This window comes from Ambystoma mexicanum, chromosome 3p (genome assembly GCF_040938575.1).
Source record: "Ambystoma mexicanum isolate Mex_15411 chromosome 3p, UKY_AmexF1_1, whole genome shotgun sequence".
In the NCBI taxonomy this organism is placed as follows: domain Eukaryota; kingdom Metazoa; phylum Chordata; class Amphibia; order Caudata; family Ambystomatidae; genus Ambystoma; species Ambystoma mexicanum.
The window spans coordinates 788268867-788291534 of record NC_090925.1 but is presented as its reverse complement, the minus strand read 5'-3'; the positions used below and the strand labels follow the sequence as shown (position 1 = coordinate 788291534).

At 48.7% G+C, this 22668-nt stretch overlaps 1 protein-coding gene across 2 annotated transcripts in view; it reads left to right on the top strand.

Annotated features, from left to right (window-relative positions):
* The first annotated feature begins 6957 nt into the window (after positions 1 to 6957).
* The window catches only part of LOC138580882 (zinc finger protein 809-like), a 152566-nt gene continuing 136855 nt past the window's right edge, over positions 6958 to 22668 (top strand). For both annotated transcript variants that reach the window (XM_069651775.1, XM_069651774.1), the window contains exon 1: positions 6958 to 7203. In XM_069651775.1, coding sequence (XP_069507876.1) covers positions 7180 to 7203 — 24 coding nt within the window. In that variant the 5' untranslated portion in view covers positions 6958 to 7179. The remainder of the gene's footprint in view (positions 7204 to 22668) is intronic.

The following is a 22668-nucleotide window of genomic DNA, read 5'->3' as shown; positions in this document are numbered from 1 at the left end:
ACGGGTAATGCCTTAGCATGGGTCACCCATTTGGTATCTTGATCAGACCCGGTGTTACAGGATTATACAGCCTTCAAGGACCTTCTCAAACAGACTTTCCTCCATACGGAAACAGCCTTTGTAGCCAGCGAAGACCTCCTTGACGTGCGTCAAGGGAATTCAGACCTACTTTCCTATCTGTCCTCTTTCAAAAGAATAGCAGCTGAGGCTGGTTGGCAGGAAGAAGCACAGTATACCATATTCCGGAGGGGTTTGCGGGAGGACTTAAAAGACGAACTAGCCAGAATTCCCCACCCAGATTCTTTCTCCGATCTCATTAAGGCGGTAATAAGGATCGATTATCGCATGATCGAAAGAAAGAACGAGAAGAAAAAGACTCGTCCTCCCGGATCCTTTCTTGAAACCCACACTTCGACCTCCTCACCTGTTACTCGCCCACCTTCCAGAGACGAACCAATGCAGATTGGTACTACCCGAGCTCCTTTGACAGAGGAAGAAAAGAAGAGAAGGCGAGAAGGCAGTCTGTGTCTCTATTGTGGTTCGGCCAATCATCTTCTGAGAGACTGTCCTGACGTACCCCCGAGAAGGCTGGGAAACGAGCACCCTCGGTAGTCAGTGGAACAGACTATCGAGGGGCGTCAGTTGGTTCCTATGCTACGCTCTGAGTGTCCCCTGCCAAGACCTCCGAAGACCATCGATTGATGGTAATTGCCGTCCAACTCCGGTTTAGAGGACAGAAGATAGAGACACAAGCCTTACTTGACTGTGGAGCTGCCGGAAATTTCCTAGACACCTTGTGGGCAGACAAGGTGGGTCTTCTCAGAGTTCCAAAGAAGGAAGACCAGAAGGTAGAAGGGGTAGATGGCACTCCTTTATGCTCCGGGCTCATTACCCACACCACCGAGGAAGTACAAGTATCTATCCAACAACATTCTGAGTCTTTGAAGTTCGATATCATTAGGGCCGCCCATTTCCCTGTTATATTGGGAATTGGTTGGCTCCGCAAACACAACCCAACAATAAATTGGACAGACAACCTGCTGAGTTTTCACTCTTCCTTTTGTCAAGAAAGGTGTTTGCCGGGACCTATGTTTGAGGAAGTCAAGACGATATGTGCTACTGAGAGTAGCTCCATCCACAATATACCCAGGATATTTGAGGAATTTGCTGATATTTTTAAGGAACAACAACTTTCGGTACTCCCCCCTCATCGGCCGGAAGATTGTAATATTGACCTCATACCACAGGCCTTGGTTCCTTTTGGAAGAATGTACCCCCTTTCTATGGCTGAAAAGGCAGTTCTCCGGAGCTATTTGGATGACAATCTTGCTAACGGATTGATCCGACCTTCGAGATCCCGAGCAGGTGCTTCCTTATTTTTCATACCCAAGAGAGACTCCAAGGAGTTGAGACCTTGTATCGATTACAGGGGTCTAAATCAAGTCACGATCAAGGACAGATACCCGATGCCTATAATCTCAGAGATACTTGAAGCCGTTCAGGGATCGGTATTGTTTACTAAGCTTGATCTTCGGAACGCATACCATTTGCTTCGGGTGAAATCCGGTGATGAATGGAAGACTGCTTTCCGCACTCCCTACTGGCTTCTTGAGTACTGAGTGATGCCATTTGGACTGGTAAATGCTCCCTCTATATTCCAGAGGTTTATGGATCGCATATTTTCCGATCTGTTGGGGATCACCACAGTTGTATTCCTTGATGATATCCTGATATTTTCCCGGAAGAAGGAAGAACATTCTTCCCAGGTATTGGAGGAGTTACACCGACTCCGATTACATCACCTATTGGTCAAACCAGAGAAATGAGCTTTCGCTCAATCATCCATGCCTTACTTGGGTTTTATACTCTCTGAAGAGGGGATAACCATGGATCCCGAGAAGGTTGAAGCCATTCTCTCATGGCCATCTCCTTCATCTGTCAAGGACGTCCAGAGGTTTTTAGGTCTGGCAAACATTTACCGGAAATTCATCCCGGGGTTTTCGAGGCTCACCTTGCCCATCACTTCTCTCCTTAAGAAATCCTCTAAACCCTTTCTTTGGAATAAAGAGGCTGAAGACAGTTTTGCTAGTCTCAAAGGAAGATTCTGCATGGCTCCTATTCTTCGGCAACCAGACCAACTGAAACCTTTCATAATGGAGACCGACGCTTCTGCTGCTGCAGTAGGGGCCGTTCTTCTCCAAGTCAACCGCGGCATGGAACATCCAATAGCCTATTTTTCTAAGACCTTGACAAACAGTCAACAAAATTATTCTGTCATCGAGAAAGAGCTACTCGCTATGAAATTGGCTTGTCTGGAATGGAGACACTTACTTCAAGGAAGTATGCACCCATTTCAGATACGTACCGATCACAAAAATCTGCAGATTTTGAGGCAACAGGAATGCTATAACACTCGACAAGCCAGGTGGGCACACTTTTTTGCTCAGTTTCATTTCACCATCACGTATATTCCGGGATCTCAGAACCAAGTCGCTGACGCGTTGTCTCGAAGAAATGAAGTCAACAAGCCATATCAGAAAGAACTCATGTTTCCCCGAACTAAGATCGTCCTGGTTGTGTCGTCTTTTCTAGAAGAGTTTAGGGGGGCTTATACTCCTTTAGAAGGACCCGCTCCCACTCTAGGAAAATTACCTGTCGAGGAAAAAGATGGACTGTATTTCAACCGAGGAAGACTAATCCTACCTACACACGACCTCCAGGTACAAGCTCTTAGGTGGTGCCACGACTCGAAGGTTGCGGGTCATCGAGATCTTCGTGGTACGCTCGAACTGCTCCAAAGAACCTTCTTTTGGCCCAATATGAGGGCAGACACTCAGGCTTATATTCAAACATGTTTGACTTGTTTACGTAACAAGAATTCCACCCAGAAATCGTTGGGGTTACTTCAACCCAGCCCGATCCCTCCAGGTCCTTGGATTAACATTTCTACGGACTTCATCGTCGACTTACCTAAATCCCAAGGTTGTACGTGCATCATGGTAACTGTCGATACCTATTCCAAATTGGCGCATTTCTCCCCATTGTCCGGCATACCTTCTGCTTCGCTCACTGCTGAAGTCTTTCTTAAGGACATATTCAGATTGCATGGTCTCCCTCAAAAGATTGTAACCGACCGTGGCAGCCAGTACACCTCTAAGTTTTGGTCAGCTTTGTGCAAATTGTTGGGGATTGAGAGGGCTCTTTCTTCTGGATTCCATCCTCAGACTAATGGCCAAACTGAGAGGCTGAACGGAACCCCTGAACAATATCTGAGGTGTTTCGTTAATCAGTCACAAGACAATTGGGTTTCTCTTCTCCCAACTGCCGAATTCACGTACAACAATGCGATTCATGCTTCTTTAGGTATGAGTCCTTTTTATTGTACTTATGGATACCACCCCAGATCTATTATACCCACTTTCTGGAAAGATACCTCTATCCCATCAATTGAATCCGGTTTGGCGCAGCTGAGAGAAGCTCACATATCCGCCGAACAGAGTCTTAAGAAGGCAAGCATTCAATACAAGGACCAAGCAGATCGCCACCGGAGACAGGTGCCGATGTGGGACAAAGGCTCAAGGGTTATGCTGTCTACCAAGTTTCTACCCCGTTGGGTCAGACCTTCCAAGTTGTCCCCCCGGTATATTGGACCTTTCGACATCCTGACCAAGATCAACCAAGTGGCTTACCGCCTCAAGTTACCTAAGTCGCTCAGTCGTGTTCACCCGACTTTTCACTCCTCACAGCTCCGCTTCTATGTGGCTGATGAGAGAAGGCAGAGAGCTCCCAGACTTCACGTTCCACCTGACCCTAACTCTGAAGAATACGAAGTCTCCCACATCAGTGATTCCCGTTACCATAAGGGTTGCCTGGAATATCTTATTCATTGGAAAGGCTTCCCTTTGTCCGAGGATTCCTGGGAACCCCGATGTTATGTTAACGCACCCCGTTTGTTACGCCGGTTCCACAACCTGCATCCCGGCAAGCCCGGGGGGTGTCGCCCTAGAGGGAGGCATACTGTCACGACCGCTGAGCGCTGGCGGCTGTGGAATAGGTGGAAGCTGGGCCGCCATTAAATTGTGCCGTCACGTTTTTTCCCTGACAGCGCTAACGTTCTAGTCTTTTTCAACATGGCCACCGCCTACGCGTATTTACTTCCACACGCTAGGCTGCTCGGCGCATTGCAACTTCGGATTTCCCTCTGTTGCTCTCGCTCATCTATAGTTTCCTCCTTGGCGGTGCTCCGCCCGTGCTGTCCTGTTTTCTTCCAAACTCTTGCTCTCTTTCCCCTTGCTCTTTTTTTCTCCCAGTCTTTCCAGTTTTCTCCCCCCCGGGTGTTTTACACCGGTCCGTTCCTTTTCCTTGCTGTCTCTCGCGCTGCTCCTTTCTCTACGGAGCTTGCCTATCTTGTTACGCTCTCATACTCACCTTGCCTAGGATCGCCTGATTACTTCACCGAGTATTCCTGTTTTGGTTTCTGGTTTCCTGCCGGCTCAAGCACTCCGGAGGGGTTTTTATGCCGTTTGGCTTTTCCCCTCACTCCGTTTTTAGTCCGTCGCGGAGGGGGGGTCACCGTGTCTCCTGTGTGGAGCTGCGGTGCCTTCCTTTCGAGGCCGACCTTACCTTCTACAGAAGAAAAGGCTTCCCGCTCTGCACACCAGAAGAAAGAAGTTAAATTACTCTTCAAGCTCAGGTGAGGAGGAAAGGGAACGGGGGAACGAGTTGAGTTCTACTGATGAGGAAGACATTACCGATCAACCTGAAAAGGTGGTGAGCCTGCCAGCCTGTTGTGATAGCTAGGGCTCGGAGGGGCAGTGGGGTGCCTCAGATATGGATATCCGGACACTCCATAGTGAAATGGGCAGGGAAAGCTGTGGCAAAAAGGATTTTTGGTACCTAGTTGGGGTGTAGCTATGAGTTGGCCATGTGATGGTCTGGGGTGGAGGGGCTCAGGTGGGACCAATTGTTGCCTATGCTGGTGGGTATGAGAGAGCTCCATCGGGTGCCTGCGGCGCTGGCGTAACATGCAGCGGCGAACGATTTGATTAAGGAGACAGGAGTGGCCCTGTCAAAGAAAGTGAAGAGGGATCTCAGTTGGTTGAGGGATATTTGGTCAGCGGTTGTTTTGTTCTGGACTGAGCTGATGGCAAGGAGGGTATGGAGAGGCGTTCTGAAGGAGGGGGGCGGTGGAACAGACAAGGAAGAAGATTAACCTAGAGATGATGACGTTTTGCAGGTCTTGGGGGGTGCAATAACATACATGCCAACATTCAGATGCACGTAAGAGGGAGTTTTGAGAGAGAAAATAGGGAGACGTAGTTTTTCCCATAGGAATGTATTGGTGCTGGAATTATCTTAGGCGGGAGAACGTGAGAAAAAGCAATATTTCTCACTGAAAAGTCAGGAGTCTCCCGCCTAAATCGGGAGGGTTGGCATGTATGCAATAAAAAAATCAATCAATCAGACACTTGCGCATCTGGACATCAAATATGAAGCTTTCGGTTTATTCCGTCAGGATGGTGTTCATTTGCCAGTTATGGGGAATCAGTACTATTTGTTAAACTTGAGGTTAGCAGTGGTAGACATCATAAAGGGATGGAGGTAAAAGGAAGTGGGGGTGAGGGCAGAAAGAACTTCAGGGGAGGTTTTCTTTGTTGCCGGGGACATGGACCTTTGGAGGATGGTTGGGGGAAGCAAAATGGGGCAGTAGCGTGGTTAAGGAGAGGGTAACGCTGTTTGCATAGACAGGCTAGCCCGGGGAGTACAAGAAGGGGTAAGAGATCTTGACGTAGGTGTGTGGCCTCTGAGAAAAGATGGGGGAGAAAGTGGGAATGAAGGCTGAGAGGAATTGAGGGGGAGGGAATAAGGGGTAGGAATTGATTGTTTAATTAATTGTTTTGATGATTGTTATTTGAGCTGTATTCTGTAAGGCCAAGGCGGCAGGTTAGCTTTTGTAAGCTGTGGTCTGTCACATTAAATGGACCTTTTCCACTACAAGAGAGTTTGGGATTTTTGAGCAGTTAGCCCAAAGAAAGGCAGAACACGAAGATTGGAGCACAAACTAGCCGGGCTGGGTAACAAGGTCCTGGTCCAGGGAGAAAGACGCACTGACTGCAAAGACGCACTGACTGGCATGGGGGCAGCACTTAAGTAGTTTGCTGGCACTAGCATCACCCACTCCACAGAGACACCCTTCTCTGAGGAAATACTGCACAGACAAGATAAGTGCAAACAAAAGGATATTTTGTTTCCACAAAGAAAGGAGGGGACGCACACACACACCACCTCACCCATCTACGACCAGAAAAGGAAATAATTGCACTGGTAGACATTCACATTTACACATTCATGCCCGTGCCCTATAAAAAGAAAAAAATACACTATCCATACACAGCTTCACTGCACCTACGACAGAGAAGGAAGAACAAGTTAAAACAAACACAATTACTGTGAGAGTAAAGCTGCGCTTAAAGAACAATCTCGAACGCTCTAAGACTATTAATTTCAGAGAGACTGAGCATGCGCGCGAAGAAGACATCGCCCAGTTACGCATGCTCAGCGTAAGGGTCGAGTTTTTGTCGCACGAGACCAAATTTTACGGCAGAAACTCCAGGAGAAAAGGGCAGAGGAGTTCGTCTCACGTTTGTCACATGACGTATCAGGTTCCTGCACTTTCAACCAGAAGGGTTGTTTATCATCAGGTTGCTGGCTTAGGGAATTCCTAATGTCGACAGCGTTCTAAAATTGTTTTTTGCCTCTGCATAATGGTTCCCAATGATCCGTTAAGTTCTGCAATCCGTGACCTGAATGCGTCGCACTTGTGTATGCTGTGGCGATACGAGAGCATGCTCTCATGATAGCTGTGCCGTGTGGGAGCCTGCGCTTTGCCAGTCATGGGTCTGAGCGTGTCCCAGGGATCAGTGTCTGATCTGTGGGCTTTCTCTGCCGGTGTGATATGCGTCGCAAGCTTTAGGGAGTAGCGTCTCATGGTGGGAGAAATTAAATCGTGAGGGAGTACGATACCGCACGTTGATTACTAAACAGCGGCTTTGGCCGTTCATGGAACATCTTATCGACCACCTACGGCCCGTACTTAAAATCTGAAGTTGCTTCCAAACAATAACTCACCGAGGGAGTAGCGAATCAAGCTCGAAATCCAGACAGGATCATTTCAAAGAAATGCCCAATCCAGATACAGATGAGGTGAGTACCTGTACAGCATTCCCGTAATGACGGGGGTGGGAGGAGGGGGGGCTTTCACAATACGTTCATTTCTATTCTCAGGCAATTTCCTTTTCACTTATAACCTCACCAGGTTTCGAAAGTATTACCTCTATGCCCGTGTACTGCTGCAGCTTTTTTAAACTAAGCCACTCTATACATCCATGGCTAACTGAATTTTGTGGGATACGTTGTTCGTTAGCACCTGGGAAGCATTTTATTGAGACATGGCTTCAGAATCACACACCTTTTATTCAGGGTCAGAACCCGTTGTGCCGCACATTGCACTGCACGCATCTTGCTGTGGTGAGATGATTTTATGGTATGCAAATAAAGGCCCTGCGCCATATTTAGGCTGGAGACTTAGGCAGGCACAATTTCATGTTCCTTTATTCCAGTGCCACCCTTGATAGCTCCATGGCACATTCTTACATGCTAAACCACTCACAAGGAGTATGCAGAAACTGGCGACGAGGTGAGTCTGGACCCACCTCAAAGAGCTACATTCCCATTTGCTATGTCAGACCTACAACTCTGACTGCTGCTTGACCATAACATTCGCAGCAGTGTGCCTGGGGTTGGTCTGCTCTATACTATGTGGTTCAGTTGGCTGAACAACATTTTCCACACCACCTGTGTAGCAGACCATGGAGTAAAGCGGTCTGTGTACCTACATTGGGTTGGCAAAGATGGGCCTGAATTGTTGCCATATATATCGACAACTACAAAGCAGCAATTGAGCTATCACAGTGCAATACGACAGTGGGCCGAACCAGATTCTGAAAGGTTAAAGCTCTGCCATGCACATCAGAGGCAGCATGAATCCCTCAGCAGTTTTCATTCAAGTCCATAACCTAGCAAAGTAATGTGAGCTACCGAATGTGGAGGATAAGATTCACTCTCAAGTCATCCAAACCTTTGCATGGCTGAAGCTCCACTAAAGCATTTTCAGAGAACCGAGAAGAAAATCCTGGAAACGGCTAGAAATCTTGTGACGCAAGCTCTCTACCATAGAGAGAGAAATGGTCCTGAGGCCAACAAACACCACAATGAGCCTCTTCGACCCAAAGAAAACCACATAAGTAATTATCGATGCCAGCCCTTGTGGCCTCAAGGCTGTCCTTGTGCAGACAGGTTGACTCAGAAAATGTTACAGAGTTGCCTATGCCAGCAATTCCGCCTGCATACATACAGACACAGGTTTAAAGTCGCCAAAGGTCAAAAGCCAACAGTACTCAGTTTTCGTGCCACGCCTCCCCAGCAACCTTCCTAGACCAAGACGTAGATACTTCAGCCTGCATAATGATAAAAACTGGCTTTGCTCCATCAAATGACAGCGATACCAGAATGACTCAGAAGACATGCTTAGAGCCTTAGCTGGCAAAGATCAGAGAACATTTTGGTCATTGATAAAATCAGAAGGGATGGTGTCCAACAAAGACCAATCAAACCCGATAAGCGAAGAAAGTTGGACAAACCATTTCAGACGTCTTTACACCACGGACCTTGACATTACTTCAAGTGACCACGCTCTTCGGAGACCAGAACCGTGGGTATTTTAGAATAACATCAGCAACATCGTACGGCGAATCCAAAAGCTAAATGGTTCAAGAGCACCAGCCACTGACGGGCTGACCAACTGCATGCTGAAAGAACACCCGAATATTGGGCTGACTTTATTTATACATTGCTCAACCAAATAGCCATCTGATATCAAATTCCTAGTTCATGGAGGAGGGAGATAGTGTTACCAATCCACAAAAAAAGGAGAATGGGAAAACCCAAGGAATTATCGCCCTATCGCCCTCCTGGATGCAATTGGTAAGCTCTATGGTTCAATCATCCTAGACCATTTTCACAGCTGGTGTCAACAAGCCAACTGCATTGATCCTTTCCAAACGGGCTTTGTTAAGGGCCTGGGCACCTCTGTAACCATCTTGTTATGCCAACTACTGAAGAGCAACCCAGGGAGTCATAAACCCATGATTTTCATGGCCTTTGTGGACCAGGCATTTGACCAAATTGATAGACGTAAACTCTGGATGAAACTTGAGAGGAAAAAGTGCCCCACAACATTAATCGATCCTATTAAGGCTATGCATTCCAACACCTCACAGAGAGTGAGATTGAACAAAGCGGGTCTCCTTTCTAATGAAATCAACACCTTGAGGGGCGTCAAGCAGGGGTGCCCAATGGCTCTAGCCCTATTCAACTTCTTCTTGCAAGATATGCCAGAGGCTTTTCTTTTAACAAGATCTTTTCCCCCAAAGTTTGGAGAAGTCTAGTTACATCGATTACTGTATGCAGGTGCAGATGACATACTAATCGACCAGACCCCCGTGGGTATACAAAGACGACTTGACTCCTTACAAAGTTACATACTATAAAACGGTCTTGTAATTAATAATGAAAAAACAAAAATCCTCAGCTTTGGGAACTCCAATAAAGGGAAAAGCTGCTTCTCTTGGTACTTAGATGAAGAGGAGATTGAGCAGGTGAAATCCTTCAAGTATCTGGGAGTTTGGTTGAGTGACTCAAGCCCTAAAGCTCCAATGACAGCACATCTGCGAGCAAAGATGAACACTCTGACCAGCCAAGCATGTGCACTAATTCAGAGGTTTGGCCATTATGCCAGTCAAACAAGTTCTTTCGATGGGATGGTCCGACGACGTATTCCATATCTATGACATGTAATCACCACAGCTGTGCTGCTTCGGAAACTTTTTTCGGCATCTGCGTCCTGCGTCGATGACGTTGATGCGCCGTCGTTGAGGGCCTCCTCCGGCGTCCAACGTCATCCGATGTGATAAGTAGGACACACGACGCCCGTAGCCTCAGTTGTAGTTTTTTCCCCCCAGAACGTGTGACACTAGTCAACTGCCAGTCAGACACAAAGCCTTGCGGAACGTAAGCTGCAATCACAAAAGAAATTCTGCAGCAGGGAAGGCAGGGCGGGAGCGATATGGAATACGTCGTCGGACCATCCCATTGAAAGAACGTTACCAGGTAATAAAGTAACTTGTTCTTCGAGGGGATTGGGTCTTCCGATGTATTCCATATCTATGACAGACTCCCAAAGCAGTACCAGAGCAAGGAGGAGGAAAAGAATTTAGAATCAAAATTTAGAATAGCCAATCAAATAGCAGAGCAAAGGACTGCCTTGCCAAAGGCCAGATCCTGTGCTCAGATGGAATCGAGGGAATAGTGACGTACAAATGTATGTACTGAAGCCCAGGTGGCTGCATCACAGATGTTGCGAATAGGAACACCCCTCTGCAGGGCAGTAGACGCAGCCATACCCCTGGTAGAATGGGCCCGCAAGCCAGCCGGTGGGTCCTTACCCGCCAAGCGGTAGCACTCCGAGATGGCCAAAATAATCCAGCGAGACAAAGTCTGTTTCGTCACAGCTTGCCCCAAACGCTTTCCAGCATAACCAATAAAGAGTTGATCGTCCACTCTGACCCGGGACATGCGTGAAACATAAAAGCTTAAAGCTCTCCTAGGATCAAGCATATGGAGCCTCACCTCTTCCTTACCAGGATGCGGAGGAGGATAGAATGCCGGAAGAACAACCTTCTGGGCCAAATGAAATTCCGTCACTACCTTCGGAAGAAAAGAAGGACGAACTCTAAGGACAACCCTCTCCTTGTGAAATACAGTGAAGGGTGGCTTAACTGAAAGTGCCTGTAACTCACTCACTCTGCGAGCGGAAGTAACCGCAACTAAAAACACAGTTTTCAGAGTTAACAGCCTCAAAGGGCAAGAATGTAAAGGCTCAAACGGAGCACCCATAAGAAACTTAAGAACAAGGTTTAAATCCCAACCGGGCACCAGGAAAGGTGACGGAGGGAACACATTAGTGAGCCCTTTCAGAAACTGTGAAATTAAAGGGATTTTAAAGTAAGAACACTCTTCAGACGAGCGCTTAAAGATGGACAGCGCCGCCAGGTAACCTTTAATGGTACCCACTTGCAAGCCCCTGTGGGCCAAAGAAAGTAAAAAGGACAGAACCATGGGGATGTCACATGCAAAAGGATCCACATTCTGAACTCTGCACCAGTCGCAGAACTTACGCCAACGGCAACGGTACAGAGACTTTGTTGCTGGCCTTCAGGCCGAAAGCAACACCTCCATCACGTCTTCAGGGAGGTCCCAATCCCTATACCTCAACCTTTCAGAAGCCAAGCGTGAAGGTTGAGGGATCTGACCTCAGGATGGAGAACCTGACCCCCCTCCCGTGAGAGCAGATCGTCTCGGTAGGGAAGACGACGTGGAGGGCAGATGGACAAGTCAAGAAGGTCTGGGTACCACGTCCTCCGAGCCCAGGCCGGAGCAATGAGGATCATCCGGGAACCGAACTTCCGTAACCTCCGCAGCACTTGCGGGATGACGGGGACTGGAGGAAACGCGTACAGCAGCGGGAATGACCACTCCACCACGAACGCGTCTCCTAAGGCTCCTTTTGGAGGAAATTCCCGCAAGCAAAACCTTTCACACTTCCGGTTGACACTGGAGGCGAAGAGATCCACTTGAGGGGTCCCCCAAAGGGCGAAGATCTCCAGGAGAATCTCGTGAGCCAACTCCCACTCGTGAGAGATCGTGCTCTGCCTGCTCAGAGCGTCCGCCGTCACATTTTCGTCTCCAGCCAGATGAACTGCCGAGATCGAAACTTCCTGCTGGATGGCCCAGAACTCGAGCTGCATCGCCTCCCTGCACAGAGGAAGTGACCCTGCCCCCCCCCTTTTTGTTGAGGTAGTGCATGGCCACTGTGTCGTTTGTCAGGATCAGGACACTCTTTCCTCGCACAGTCGGCAGAAAAGCCTTCAGGGCAAGCCTGACGGCCCTCAGCTCCAACAGATTGATATGGAGTCTGGACTCCGACGGAGACCAACGACCGCTGACTGTCAGCCCGTTGGCATGAGCTCCCCAACCCGTGAAGGATGCATCCGTCACGATCGTCACCTCCGGCCAGGGAAGCCAAAATGGAGCCCCCTTCATCAAGTTGCCTTCGACGGCCCACCACAGAAGGTCCCGGGCGACCGAGGGCGGCACCTGAACCGGGTCCGACATCCTGCCAGAGGACTGCGACCATTGCGTCTTGAGCGCCCACTGCAAAGATCTCATCCGCAGGCGAGCCTCTGGCACCAGAAGAATGCAGGATGCCATGAGGCCGAGCAACCTCAAGAACTCGAACGCTGGGAGCGTCTGGGCATGCTGAAACTTGTGCACCATCTGCTGAATGTGAAGAGCCCTCACCTGGGGAGGAAAACACTGCCCCAGGGAAGTGTCGAGCACTGCTCCGATGTACCGGAGCCGCTGTGTTGGCGTCAAATGGGACTTCTTTAAATTGAGGGAGAAGCCCAGCCTGTGAAGGGAGTGGCAGGTGACGGACAGATGATCCAGGACTTGTTCGGGAGAGCTCCCCCTGATCAACCAATCGTCCAGGTAGGGGTAGACGTGAATCCCCCCTTGCCTGAGATGCGCTGCCACCACCACCATGAGCTTGGTGAAAACCCTCGGGCGGAGGTCAATCCGAACGGCAGGACCCGAAACTGAAAGTGCGAGTCGCCAACCGCGAACCTCAGGTACTTCTTGTGCTTGGGATGGATCAGCACATGGAAGTAAGCATCCTTGAGGTCGAGTGACACCAACCAGTCCTGAAGCTGAAGGGCCTGGAGGACTTGAGAGAGAGTAACCATCTTGAACTTGTCCTTCCTGAGGAGTTTGTTCAAACCGCGCAAGTCCATGATGGGTCTCAATCCCCCGTCTTTCTTCGAAATCAAAAAATAAGGGGAATACCATCCCTTGTTCCTCTCCGCTACAGGCACCAGTTCTATGGCGCCTTTCTCCAGCAGGGCTTGAATTTCCTGCGCAAGGAGCGGATCCGGACTCAGCAAAGAGAGGTTCCCCGGTGGATTGTCGCGAGGCCTGTGCCGAAAGGGAAGACAGTAGCCGTGGGCTATGATCTCCAGAACCCACACATCTGAAGTAATGGCTTGCCACTCTACAAGATGCTGCGCCAGCCTTCCCCCAACCGGCGAACCATGGGATATGGCCTCATGACTGAATGGGAGCGGCTGCGGCGTTACCTGAGGGCAAAGAGGCAACTGCCCGAGCGGCCTTGGCACCACGGGTACCCTGTCGTCCACCTCTGGTACCCCTGCGTTGGCCTCTTTGACTGCCAGCTCCTCTCGCTTTACTGAAGGAGTAATAGCGAAAGGAACCACCCCTCCACTGCTGTCCCCTAGGACGAAAAGGCGGAGGTTGGCGAACTGCAGCGCCCAACGACTTCGCTGCAGCTTTTGAGGTCTGCAACCTCTCAAGGCTCTCGTCAGCCTTGCTGCCAAAAAGGTGTTCACCGTCAAAGGGCATGTTGAGGAGCCGGGACTGCACATCAGGAGCAAACCCCGACTTCCGCAACCAGGCAAACCTGCGTATTACGGTGCTCGCCGCCATGGACCTACTGACGCATTCAGCTAAGTCCAAACCCGACTGAACGGACTCACACATGGCATCCTTACCATCCTGGACCATAGCAAGGAAACCATCCCGTTCGTCCCCTTCGGGAATATGTTCAGCCGCTAATGCAACACAGTTCCACAGAGTGTGTGTGAAACGAGACAAGGCACAAATGGAGTTGGCCGCCTGAAGCGCCATACCACCAGAAGAAAACACTTTCTTCGCCCAGCCATCAAAACGTTTGTCGTCCCTATCAGGAGGGATGGTAGGGTACGACGCCTGCTTTGCCGGGGCCGTGGCCGCCTGCACCACCAAACTCTCCGGAGTGGGGTGCCTGGTCAAGTAGCAGGGGTCGCTACTGGCCGGACGGTATTTTCGGGACAAGGATCTGCCCACCGCCGGGAGACTCTCCGGAGCAGTCCAAGCCACCACCACCCTTCTCTGTAAAGCCATATGGAACGGCAGTACCGGATCAGTTGGGGGACCAACATCAAGGATGTCCGTCAGATCATCCTGCACAAACTCCCCTGGGGGAGCAGACCATCCCAAGTACTCAGAAACCCTACCCATAAGGCGCCGGTACGAGGAATCGGCATGAGAGCCAGGCCTACAAAACTCCACCTCCGGAGAGGTGTCCAGTCCACTGGCATCATGCAGTGACTGTCTCAAATCGTCAAACTGACTATGGCCCGAGACAATTTCATCTGGAACCTGACTAGGAACCAGGCCATCAGAATCCTCATCCGCCTCTGAAATATAGTCCAGGTGGTGAAAAGAAGGCACCTGAGAGTGCTTGCTCTTAACCAGAGCCTTCCTAGGGGGTTCTTCCGTGCCACTGGGTACCTCCGACACGAAAGGCGTCGAGCGAATCGGCGCCGGCATCGAGAGAACCGGCATCGGCGCCGAGAGGATCGGCGTCGAGGAAATCGGCGTCGACATCAGATGCAGCGCCTCCAGCATCGGCGGCGTCGACACAGCCCTCGAGGCCGGAGCCCCGAGCGTGTCCCTCGACGACCTGAGCGTCGACGGCTTCGACGACTTCCTCGGAGCCGGAGCCTCGAGAAAGCCTGTCGACGCCCTCGACGCCTCAGACGTCGATGTCTTCCTCGAAGACCTCACAGGTGCACACGGTCTCGAACGCGTCGAGGACCGGGACCTGGAACGGGTACGTCGAGAACGAGTCTCCTTGTCCGAACGGGACCTCTCACGTGACTCGTGCCGACCACTCTTGCGAGCGGTGCCTCTCGACCTATCACGACCGACCCCACTCGGGGGCGCGGACGGCTTAGTAGCCTGCGACTCAAGAATCGCCAGCATTTTCTTCCCAAAGGAAGCCCATTCCTCCGGCGTCGCACGGCTGGTGGGGTAAGCGACGTGCCGGGCAGAGTCCTCCGAAGAGGACCTGGAAGACGACCGTGTCGGCGCTTCCGAGAATTCCTCGAAGAGGCTAAGGAGTGGCGAGACCGACTCCTAGAAGGAGACCCACGAGACTTCCGACGATGACGCGGAGAGTCACCCCTCGAATCATCCGTCGAAAGCCCCGCAGACTTCGACTTCCTGGGCTTGGACACCCGACCTACCGACAACTTCTTCTTACGTTCGCGTAAGGCTTTGGACGTGAGCGAATGGCAGTCGATACAGTCATCCGTGTCGTGGGCCTCCCCGAGGCACCAGAGGCAGGCGTCGTGCGAGTCCGTCACCGACATCTTGGACCCACACTCCCCGCACTTCTTGAAACCCGAACGTGGGGTCAAAGACGAAGTAGAAGACATCTTCACACGAAGGATTTTCACAAAACGAACAGGTTCGAAGAACCAAGAAGAACAGAACCCCAAAGCGTCAAGGCGTTAACCGAGATTCACGAAGCAACACGTTTGCGGAAAAAACGGAACTGAGGCTACGGGCGTCGTCCGTCCTACTTATCACATCGGATGACGTCGGACGTCGGAGGAGGCCCTCGACGACGGCGCATCGACGTCATCGACGCAGGACGCAGACGCCGAAAAAAGTTTCCGAAGCAGCACAGCTGTGGTGATTACATGTCATAGATATGGAATACGTCGGAGGACCCAATCCCCTCGAACTTAGGTTTTACAAAGCAAAAGTAGTCCCGGTGGTGACATATGGGGTAGAAGCCATGTTCAACATCCCTGAGTCTCTATGGCCACACGTTGAAGCCATATTTTGGAAAAAGGTGCTAGGTGTCCCTTTGTTGACTCCCGTTGCTATAATTCAGAGTGAACTGGGGCTCACATCGCTGGAGTGTAAAGTCGAATGGAACAGACGTGATCCTGGAAATGATACACGGAGAAATGATGTCCGCCCGCAACCCAATTCTGAATAGTTGGCGATCGAGAACAACAAACTATTTGGCAGCTATTGGAGGCTCTCTGGAGCAACTGGTGACCAACCCTGTATGAGTAAAAAAAACAAGTAAAAGAACAAGACTGGATTCTAACTCTGGAAGCGACTTGTAGCTACCAATCTGTTGCCCATCTACCCATAGAATGCCCAAAATTAAACACGGTTTGTAACTATCTAAAGCAGTTCCCTGTCAAAAAGGTCAGGGATCAATTCCTGTGAGCTCTTATGAACCTTCACCCTACGAATGAGATTTGAGCAATTCTTGGACTACCGCAAGGAAATGATTGTCAGCACTGCAAAGATGATTCTAAGGTCGAAACCTTGTTACATCTCATCACATTGTGCCCGGCAGTGCCGGCCTGAGTGGCAGCAACGCCCCGGGCAGAAAAATAACAATTTGGCCCCTCCCCTGACGCCTCCGGCCGTGCCCCTCATCAATCAAACGGGGGGGGGGGTGGAGATGCCAAATGTTTCTTTTTGTGGTGGGAGAAGTGCCATTTTAAAATGAAATGCGCTTGCGGGAGCCGGCGCATTTAACAACAATAGGGTGCTGCCGCAACCTATTAATATGATTATCACCCAATCCCGCGTCGCAGCAGGGTGGTAATTATCTCAATAGGGTGCCGGCACCCTATTGTTGTTAAATGCGCCCGCGGGCTTCTCCAACCACGCCAGCTCAGGGTAGTCCTTGAAAGGCTCCACCGAGCTGGCACCCTAGGGGGCTATTGGCACTGTGGGGGACTGGCACCCCGGGCAGTCGCCCGGCCCGCCCTGCCCTAAGCCCGGCTTTGGTGCCTGGCACCTAGAGACGTCCGAACAAAACATTTCAGACCTCTCCTGTTGGATTTCTTAATTTCAGACTCAGAAGCCTGGTGGAAGTCCCCAATGGAAGGACGTAAAATGAAATACGTAAACGCTGTGGCCAAATTTTTGTCTGAAATCCTGCCTTAAGTTCGGTCCGACTAACTCGCGTCCTTTCTAAGGAATAATCATTGTGTGACTACTTTATTCTTTAGTATGATTACTGCAGATACATTCTAGCGTCTTTCTTTTACTTTATCTGCTATTTTGGACACAGGATTTAAGTTATCTTGATATCGTTAAAAATATTGTCTCAATTTCAATGCAATTAAAATAATAAAAAAATATATATATAGATTTGATGTTGCACGCTACTAGCCTGGCCTTAAAAGGTACTTGCCCCTAAATTCTCCAAATGAATACCACACACACCATTTCTTACTTGCCAAGAGTCAGTTATCCCTCTCCAATGGTGTCAATTATACCAGCCATTGACAAACCAACCGTGTTCCTGTACTGTCTCCCGAGGACAGATACCTTTTTGAAGATACAAGCAGCCAAAGACACAAAAGTACGTATGCTCCCGGTGATTGAAATGCTGCTTATCAAAGCGCTAAGCCTGGGTTAAGTCACTTCTCTTCAGCCTACAATTAGGACAATGGACGATGCTCCTTAATTGACACCACTGGACACCTGACATTAAAGTGGTGCTCGCAGCCATGACCACTATGTGTGAAAACGGTTACAGTCAAAGAAGGCTTACTGCTCAGAGGCACAATAATTGTCATTGCTGCTTTGATCTCCACAAGGGTCATAGTGCTTGCCCATAAAAGGGTATCAAGAAATTGTGAAGACCAAAGCTTGTCTAAGAAAAGATGCATCCCATGTCAGGCCACTGTTGTGGCACAAAGCCCTCTGACAATTAGCATTCAGGATAGAGAAAACCATCCATACGAGAAGATGAGCACACACTTCTGTTCCTTGTCAGGAGGAGACTGCACACCAGTATAACATGGATGGAAAGCATCCAGATCTTCAGAGTTGTTAGAATAACAAACTCAGCATGACTACCTCACTGGTACGGATAAGGGTTAAGGTAGCCGTACCACCAGGCAGTTCTGGGAGATTTGCACTAAAATCTGGACTTTCACATATGCATTCCCTAGACATGGGAGCTGGAGTGATGGATGGTGATTTATACAGGTAAAGTGAAAGAGGCCAAGTTTAACCTGAACTGCATATCATATCAGATTGGCCCACAGCAGGCCATAGAACATTTGAGATGTGAATGGATTCTGATACTGATGATAGAAGAGGTGGAGGAGATCGAACACAGAGTTTGTGACTTTGGTGAGAAGAGTGCAGAGGACAAAGATGATAGGGTATCAGGGGGAATCTTGATCCCAGGGTCCCTGGTGTTCACCGAGACTCAAAGACTGAACATACTTCTTGAACAGGCCTGCAGGCACTGAGTGGAGGACCTGGAAGGTACCACAGAGAAACAGGGATTGTTGTATTGTGTGAAAGTGAACCTGAAGGGCGATGGGTTGAACTGAGATCAGATCCTGGGTCCCAAACAGTTTCAGAAAGCTGTCCCTGGAATGGCCCACTCTTATTTCACAGCTGGACAATTAAGCCTCGAAAAGACCAAACAGAATATCCTGAACCAGAGTCTTGACTAGGCATCTATGCCCACATCTCAAAGTACTGTGAGATGTGTGCCCTTTGCTGGAAGAGCTCCGCTGTGGATGCTTCAAACGTGCCTCTAAAAATTCTGCTGATAATTATTGTCCCATTACAGAGAATTAGGATGGATATTGTGGGACCCCTAGAGCTGTCGAGAGTCTGGAATAAAACATCTTGTCAATTGTGAATTACGGCAGCCGGTATCTAGAACCCTCTCCCTTGTCGAACAACACCACCAAAGCCATTCTGAAGTTCCTGGTACCGTTCTTCACCAGAGTGGTGTTTCTGAAAGAAATTCTGATGTATCAGTGCAGTAGTTTTATGCCAAAAGTAATGACAGAGTTTAAGGATCTGTTGAAAATTAAGATGCAGCGCACCTCTGTTTATCACCCCCAGACCGGCGGGTTAGTGGAACGATTTTAACACACCCTGAAGCAGTTGTTGGGAAAGTTGGTGGATGAGGACAGCGCAATTGGGTTGGGCTGATTCCCTGGGTCCTGTTCCTGATTTGGAAGACCCTTCGGCCATCCTACTAGGTTTTCACAGTTTGAACAAATCTACAGCAGGAACCCCAGGGATTTGTTGTTCGATATACTAAAGAAAGAATGACACAGATCAGAAAGCTGTTTGCCACCTACTTCCAAGCCGCCAATACCAAAAAGTGAAAAACTATTACCAAAAAGCACAGCTGCGATCATTCCCCATCAGGAATAAGGTGATGGTGTTGTTACCAACCAATGGGAACAAGCTGCTGGTATGGCCTCCTATGTAGTCACTGAAGTTGTCACGCCCCTGATGTATAAAGCACAGCAGACTAATTGGTGAAAACCATCTTAACTAAACTATATTAATATAACAAAGGAGTGGAAAGAGAATAGAAACACTGTGTTGCTGGACTTGTATCAGAACGGAACCAGGGAGACTCCTCTCACCATAGAAGTTCATGGGATCATGATACCACCAGGGCTAAGCATAAAGAAACATGTGGATCTGGTGGACTTCATGAAAACTTTCCCCAAGTTTCTTCCACCAAGCCTGGAAAGTGAAATGGGTCTTACATGATATCCGCGACTCCCCCTCCCAGCTGAGTGGGGAGATTGATGTGATACCGTTTCCTGGAGTCTCCCCGGGATATTATTAAAAATGAACTAAAAATAATTCAGGAATTGGGGGCAATTAAGAGATCCCACAGTGAATGGCCGTTCCCCAGCGTTTTAGTGCATTAGCCTGATAATACCTGGAGGTTCTTCATAAATTTTCAGCCAGGTAAACGCTATGTCGGAATTTGATGCCTTGCAACCTCCAAGTTCATCTTCATGCTCAACTTGACAAATTGATATTGGCAGGTGTCCTTACAGTCGATTCAAAAGATAAGACTGCCGTTTCCATGCCAGAAGGCCTCTTCCAGTTCACAGTGCTCCTCAATGGATTACATGACGCCTTGGGTACCTGTCCACACCCACAATGTATATCGACCAAGAGCTGCACCAGTCTTCTTCTGCAGCCTACCTGAACAATATTGTCATATTCAGTTAACTAGGGAGCAGGATATGGGACACCTCTAATTGGTCTTTAATCATCTGAGAGGTGGGAGCCAAGAAAGCTCACTGTGGAAAAACCTGACATTACAAGTTGGAAATGGACTTAGCAAACCTAAGTCCAGGCTATACAAAGAATTCCTCGGCATAAGATGAAGAAAGTTATCTCATCCTTTTTCCGGTTAATTGCATATTCAAGAAAGTTAATTACGAAATTCTTGTTGATTGCTGCCCCACTCTCAGACAAATTGGCAATGTCCCAACCTTACCCTATATCACTGGACCACTATGTCCAAAGAGAATTTGACGCCCTGAAAACTAAGCTATTTAGTGCCCCACTCCTAACCATGGCTGACTTTGGAAAATAGTTCCTGTTAGGAAGGATTCCACTTTACTGCACCTTTCCTTCCATCTTTATGGAACCCCTAAACCTTTTGCTTTTATTTTTTAATCTGACGTCTACTTTTTGCAGTACAGTGAAGCTTCAAGCTTCACTGCACTGGCCTTTGCTCATATGTTATGGGGAAACTGATCTGTCCTTCAGGCTGCCAGTAACGGGAAACATTGTTTCCCTTAGTCAAGTTACTATGTTGCTACTTGTGGTTACTTTTGTATCACTTGTTTGTGCATTTATCATTGCACAATGCAGCTTACACTGCAGTGCAATGGGGTGCATTTTTGTTTGCCCTAGACTAACACTCAGAGGATTTTTGGTTACTCTAGGTGTGCTTAAAAGATGGGCTGGTGGCAGCAGTGACTCTTTCCCACTTTTTCAGGAATTTCGTTTTAGCTTTACCGACTTTACTGCGTTTGGCTACTAACTGTGGCTACTAGTCAAACATGGCCGTGCCATGAGAATTGTTGCCTGTTCTATTGCCATCTTGGTGCATGGAAATACAAAGTATCAAGGCCACCAGAGGCCTAAAAGAGCCAGGTTTTAAGAAGCTGACAAAAGGTCAGATTGTTCTCAACCCATCTAAGAGAAGTGGGCTGACCATTCCAAAGTTTGGCCATTGAGACGGAGAAAGCACGCCCCACCAATTTTCAGATGACGAAACCTAGGAACCTAGGAATGGCCACGAGGAAAGCATCACCTCATCGAAGAGTGTGCCCTGGCACGTAGGGCTTAAATTGGTCCTTGGAAGGAGCGCCCCAGGCCAAGGCTCCACTGAAGTGCCACACCTCGGCCCCCTGCCCATTCCACTGCACACCACCTTGCTCACATGCAAGTTCTGGAAATACTTACTTCCCATATAGGACATATGGGTAATTTCTTTTAAAGGGAATGTAAAACGGGCATGGACTAAAGAGAGGCACAGACTCAAAAGTAACAGTTTGAAAACCTTTATTGTAAAACTTTGTGGGGTTTGTGTAATGCCTACCTGGCCCCATTTCTAAGGGAATTATTCCCTCAACTGATCCTTCTAAGGGCCTTCAATGTCTGTAAGTCAAAAACCAATGTTAGTCTGTTCCTAACCTATGCTTTCCCTCACTCTTAAAACAAATGTGTTGGGGGATTTTCTTAAAGGAAAAATGGTGACTCAAAAAAAGAAAGAAAACGTAAACCACAGCTGGTGTCAGGTAGTGTTACCAAAAGGTGTAATTCTGCCAGTTCAAAATAGTTAAATTCAAAAGGGTTGCCCTTGGAACCTTCCACGCAGGGCTCTTGCCGTAAGTCAATAAAGTTCACAATGTCCCTGAACCTCCTGGGGTTCCCTTTCCCAAGCTTTGATCCTTCCCGTTCCAAACAAAAAAAGAGACACAGTTCCTTATAAGCCTCTCGGGGCTCCCTACCCCAAGTCTAGGGTTCTCTTTGCCAAGTTCAACAATGTCTTTAGTGGGTCTCTCAGGGCTCCCTTACCCAAGCCTAGGCCTCTCTTTACAAAGTTCAATAAACAATCAAAGTTGGTATCCAGTTATGTTACTGAAAACAAAATAGCAAAAGAACCTTTACCAAGAAAATGCAGAAAAATAAATACATATGGGGTGGGGGTAACGAATTAAAAGGGGTCAGGGTTTTGGAATGGCGTTAGAAATTCAGGATAACAGGTGGTTTGGTGGGCCCAATTAAAAAAAAAAAGAAAATAGATATTTTTTTTCAGTAAAAGGTGATTCAGTAAAAATATCTTCAGTAACATCACATGGGACCAAAAAGTTCCTCTTGTCAGGGTGCATTGTTGATTGTACAGCTCTTTCGTGGAGGGTAGCATCAGAGATTTCGAAAACGCTGGGCTCTTTGCTCCTCCCAGGCACGACCACTCTGACCTCTAACCCCTCTCCTATTTTCTGGCAGCTTTTCCTCTTCTGTGCCGATTTCACTCTGTCCTTTTCCACTTTACTGTGCTTCCCGCACACCTTCTTTGTCTGTCGTGCATGCTTGCACCTTCTTTCCACCTTTGTGTGCCCTTTGCACACTTCTCCTTATTTTTCACAGTGCTCTCTTGCACCTTCAGTTTTCACAATGTTCTCTTGCACCTTCACCTTCCTTTTTACATCCCACTTGCACTCTCTATATTTTTTTCGGGTCGCTTGCACCCTCTTGCTCACTTTTGGGTTGCTTGCACCCTTCTCCTTATTTTCAGGTCTCTCTCGCACCCAC